At 47.3% G+C, this 4,192-nt stretch overlaps 1 protein-coding gene across 1 annotated transcript in view; it reads left to right on the top strand.

Moving 5' to 3' along the window:
- The window catches only part of loxl3b (lysyl oxidase-like 3b), an 18,036-nt gene that overhangs the window by 6,200 nt on the left and 7,644 nt on the right, over nt 1-4,192 (top strand). The window contains exon 4 of the mRNA XM_048592443.1: nt 1,088-1,253. Within this exon, the coding sequence (XP_048448400.1) occupies nt 1,088-1,253 (166 nt within the window). The remainder of the gene's footprint in view (nt 1-1,087; nt 1,254-4,192) is intronic.

Consider the following 4,192-nt stretch of genomic DNA (forward strand, 5'->3'; position numbering starts at 1 on the left):
CACACACACACACACACACACACACAGACACAGACACACACAGACACACTCCCTCTCTCTCTCTCAGGTTGGGTTACCCTAAACTCTTTGAGTTGCTGAACAATGCATCTGGTGGGTCTCTATCAGAGTGAGTCTTGCGTTTGTTCTTGCTCCCGCCTGCAGTGAGGCTATGGCCCTGGATCACACCAGTGCAATCAGTGTGAGGTGAGAGTAATTGACTGAGAGGTCCATGCCTCAGGGTCTGTCAGTGGGTGATCTGACCCATTTCTGCAGCATATCACAGTGTGTGTGAGCTGCTTCACATCGACATCCACGAGCTGGGAAGTGCAAGAATGTAAGTTATGGGAGCAGGAGGATGTAATGGCCTAGTGGTGTTATCATTGGACTGTTAATCCAGAGACTCAACTAATGTTCTGGGGTATATAGTGCAATTTGAATTCTACAAAGAATCTGGAGCTAAGTGTCTATTATGGTCATGAATCCATTGCCAATTGTCATGAAAAACCCACCTGGTTCACTAATGCCCTTTAGGGAAGGAAACTGCCATCCTCACCTGGTCTGGCCTACATGTGACTCCAGACCCACAGCAATGTGGTTGGCTCTGAACTGCCCCCTGGGCATTTAGGGATGGGCAATAAATGCTGCCTAGCTAGTGATGCCCTCATCCCACGAATGAATTGAAAAAAAAGGCCATTCAGCCCCTCAGTCCTGCTGCTTCCTTCAGTATGACGATGGCTGATATCTCACTTCCACTCCTTTGCCTGCCTTACTGCCTCCCCTCACAGTCAAATGTACTCAGTGAGGGAGCCTCGAGAGGGTGAGAATTCCAGGGATTCTCCTCCGCCGAGTGAGAGAGTTCTGCCTCAACAGCCCAGAGTGGCCTTGCCTTAGGACTGAGGAAGTGCAGCCCAGTTTGAGAGTAACAGGTCACAGACGGTGCTGGGGGAGGAGGCCATTCACTGCACTGCGCCCAGGATACTGAGTGAGCTCAGCAATATCTGGCTTTCCATCTCAGTTCCCACGCAGATAATGAGAGCTGGCGAAACGCTGTCACCCTTAACCATTTGTCTTGCTGTTCTTTCCCAAGGAAACCTGGTACTGGGATGCTGACACTGGTGCCCAGGAGATGGTGCTGAGTGGTGTGAAATGCACGGGAGATGAAATGACTTTGAGCCAGTGTCAGAGCCACGGAGTCAACGTGAAGTGCAAGAAGAGTGGCACTCGCTTTGCTGCTGGAGTGATCTGTTCAGAGAGTAAGGAGACTCCAGGGTCATCCCTGTTTATCGTGAAGAATCTTTTCTCAGTTTCATATTCCCTGTGTAAGCTCAGCCCTCCCTGTCTCTGTAATCTCCTCCCGGAGAGCTGGCCCAGGCTTGGTGTAGTGGTAACGTTGCTGCACCAGTAAACCAGAGCGTCCAGCTGAAGGTCACAGGGTCGCGAGTCCAAATCCAACCAGGGTATAGAGTGAGATTCCAATAGAAAGCAGGCCAAGTGGTACCCCTGCCAACTTTAGGAAAAAAAACCCCATCTGGTTCACTAATGCCCTTTAGGGAAGGAAATTGCCATCCTTACCCTGTCTGGCCTACTTGTGACTCCAGACCCACAGCAATGTGGTTGATCTGAACTGCCCCCTGGGCAATTAGGGATGGGCAATAAACACTGCCCTGACCAGTGATGCCCACATCTCATCAACAATTGTTTTAAAAAGCTCCCACTGTGCACCTCCACTGAGCATATCCCAATTTCATCCATTCCACTAACACTAACCCTTTAGACACCTGGATAACCACTTCTGGAATACCTTTCCTACACCTCTCCCACCACTCCCTATACCCCTCCCCTCCTCCCTACACCTCTCCCCTTCTCCCTACACCTCTCCCCTCCTCACCACAGTCTGTGTGGAGTTTGCACATTCTCCCCGTGTCTGCGTGGGTTTCCTCCGGGTGCTCTGGTTTCCTCCCACAGTCCAAAGATGTGCAGGGTTGGGGGGGGTTTGGCCATGCTAAATTGCCCCGTAGTGTTCAGGGATGTGTAGATTAGGTGGGTTAATCATGGGAAAACTCCACATGGGGTTAAGGGATGGAGTGAGGGGGTAGGGTGGGTTTGGGTGGGATACTGTTCAGAGGGTCAATGCAGTCTCAATGGGCCAAATGGCTTCTTTCTGCGCTGTAGGTAATCTATGAATGTGGCACAGATGACTCGAGAGCATGGCGTTGGGGCGTTGGGGAGCGGTGCTGGGGTTGTGGCTGTGCAATGGGAAGGGAGCAGAGGTTTTTTAGCACAGTGCACTGCAGTGTGTCACTGCTGCTCTGCACTGTGCTCCCTCCATTGGGCTCTGTCATTTCCCAGATTATCCCTATTGCCCATCTTAAACAAAGGAATGATGTTGGCTATTATCTCCTGTGATAGAGGATACAAAAATTTCATACAAGTCCCCAACAATTTCCTCCCTCAGCATTTTCGGATAGATCCAATCAGGTCATGGGCACTTGTCTACATTAATGCTTTTCAAAACACCCACAACCTTTTTTATATCAACCTGCCCTAGAATATCAACATATCCCTCTCTAGACTCACCATCCACCATGTCCTTCTCCTTTGTGAATACCAACGCAAAATCTTCGTTAAGGACCTCACACACTTTCTCCGGCTCCACGCATAAACTCCCTCCTTTGAGTGGATCTACCCTTTTCCAAGCCACCCTCTTGCTCCTTTTATACATATAAAACTTGTTGGGATTTCCGTAATCCTGTTTGCCAAAGACATTTCATGGCCCCTTTTAGCCCTTCTAACTGTTTGTTCAGGTTCTTTCCTTTTTTCTTTACATTGGTATGCCTTCTTTTCCTTTTTGACTAAGCTCTCAATTTCTTTGTTAATCCAAGGTTCCTGAATCTTCCCATCCATATTCTTAATTTTCACAGGAACATGCTGGTCCCAAGATCAACTGGCCTTTAAAAGATTCCCTCGTGCCAGATGTGGGTTTACCCTCTAACAGCCACCCCCAACCTACATTCCCCAGCTCCTGTCTAATATTGTCAGAGTTAGTCTCCCCTCCAATGTAGTACTCTCACCCAAGGACTGCTCTCATTCTTATCCTGAGAAAGAGATTGGCGAAGACAAATGTAGGTCCCCTACAGTCAGAAATGGGGGAATGTATAATAGGGGACAAAGAAATGGCTGAGCAACTGAGTACATACTTTGGTTCTGTCTTCACAAAAGAGGACACAAATCAGATACCAGAATTGTTGGAGAATGCAAGATTTAGTGGGAGGGATGAATTGAGGGAGATCAATATTAGTAAGAAATGGTGCTGGGAAACTTGATGGGATTGAAGGCAGATAAATCCCCAGGGCCTGGTAATCTCCATCCCAGAGTACTTAAGGAAGTAGCTCTAGAAATGGTGGATGCATTGGTGGTCATCTTCCAGGATTCTGTAGACTCTGGTACAGTCTCTGCAGATTGGAGGGTGGCTAATGTCACTCCAATATTCAAATAGGGAGGTAGAGAGAAAATAGGGAATTATAGACTGGTTAGCCTAAACATCGGTAGTGGGGAAAATTCTTGAATCTATTATCAGGGACTTTATAGCGGAGCATTTAGAAAGCAGTGGCACGATTACACAGAGTCAGTATGGATTTATGAAGGGGAAATCATGCTTGACAAATCTGTTGGAATTCTATGAAGATATAACGAGTAGAGTTGACAAGGGGGAGCCAGTCAATGTGGTATATTTGTACTTTCAGAAAGTGTTTGACAAAGTCCAGCAGAAGAGATTATTGAGCAAGATTCAAGTGCATGGGATTGGGGGAAGTGTTTTGAGATGGATAGAAAACTGGTTGGCAGAGGGAAAACAAAGAATAGGAATTATTGGGTCCTTTTCAAATTGGCAGGGAGTAACTAGTGGGTACCACAGGGATTGGTGCTGGGGACCCAGCTATTTACAATATATATTAATGATTTGGATGAGGGAACAGAATGTAACATCTCAAAGTTTGCAGATGGTACCAAGTTGGGTGGGAGGGTGAACTGTGACGAGGATGCAGAGATCCTTCAGCATGATCTGGACAGGTTGGGTGAGTGGGTAAATCAATGGCAGATGCAGTATAGTTTGTATAAATGTGAAGTTATTCACTTTGGAAGCAAATACAAGAAGGCAGATTACTACCTAAAGGCTGTAAATTGGGAAAGGGGA

This window comes from Rhincodon typus, unplaced genomic scaffold (assembly GCF_021869965.1).
Source record: "Rhincodon typus isolate 14 unplaced genomic scaffold, sRhiTyp1.1 hic_rhity00001231, whole genome shotgun sequence".
NCBI lineage: Eukaryota > Metazoa > Chordata > Chondrichthyes > Orectolobiformes > Rhincodontidae > Rhincodon > Rhincodon typus.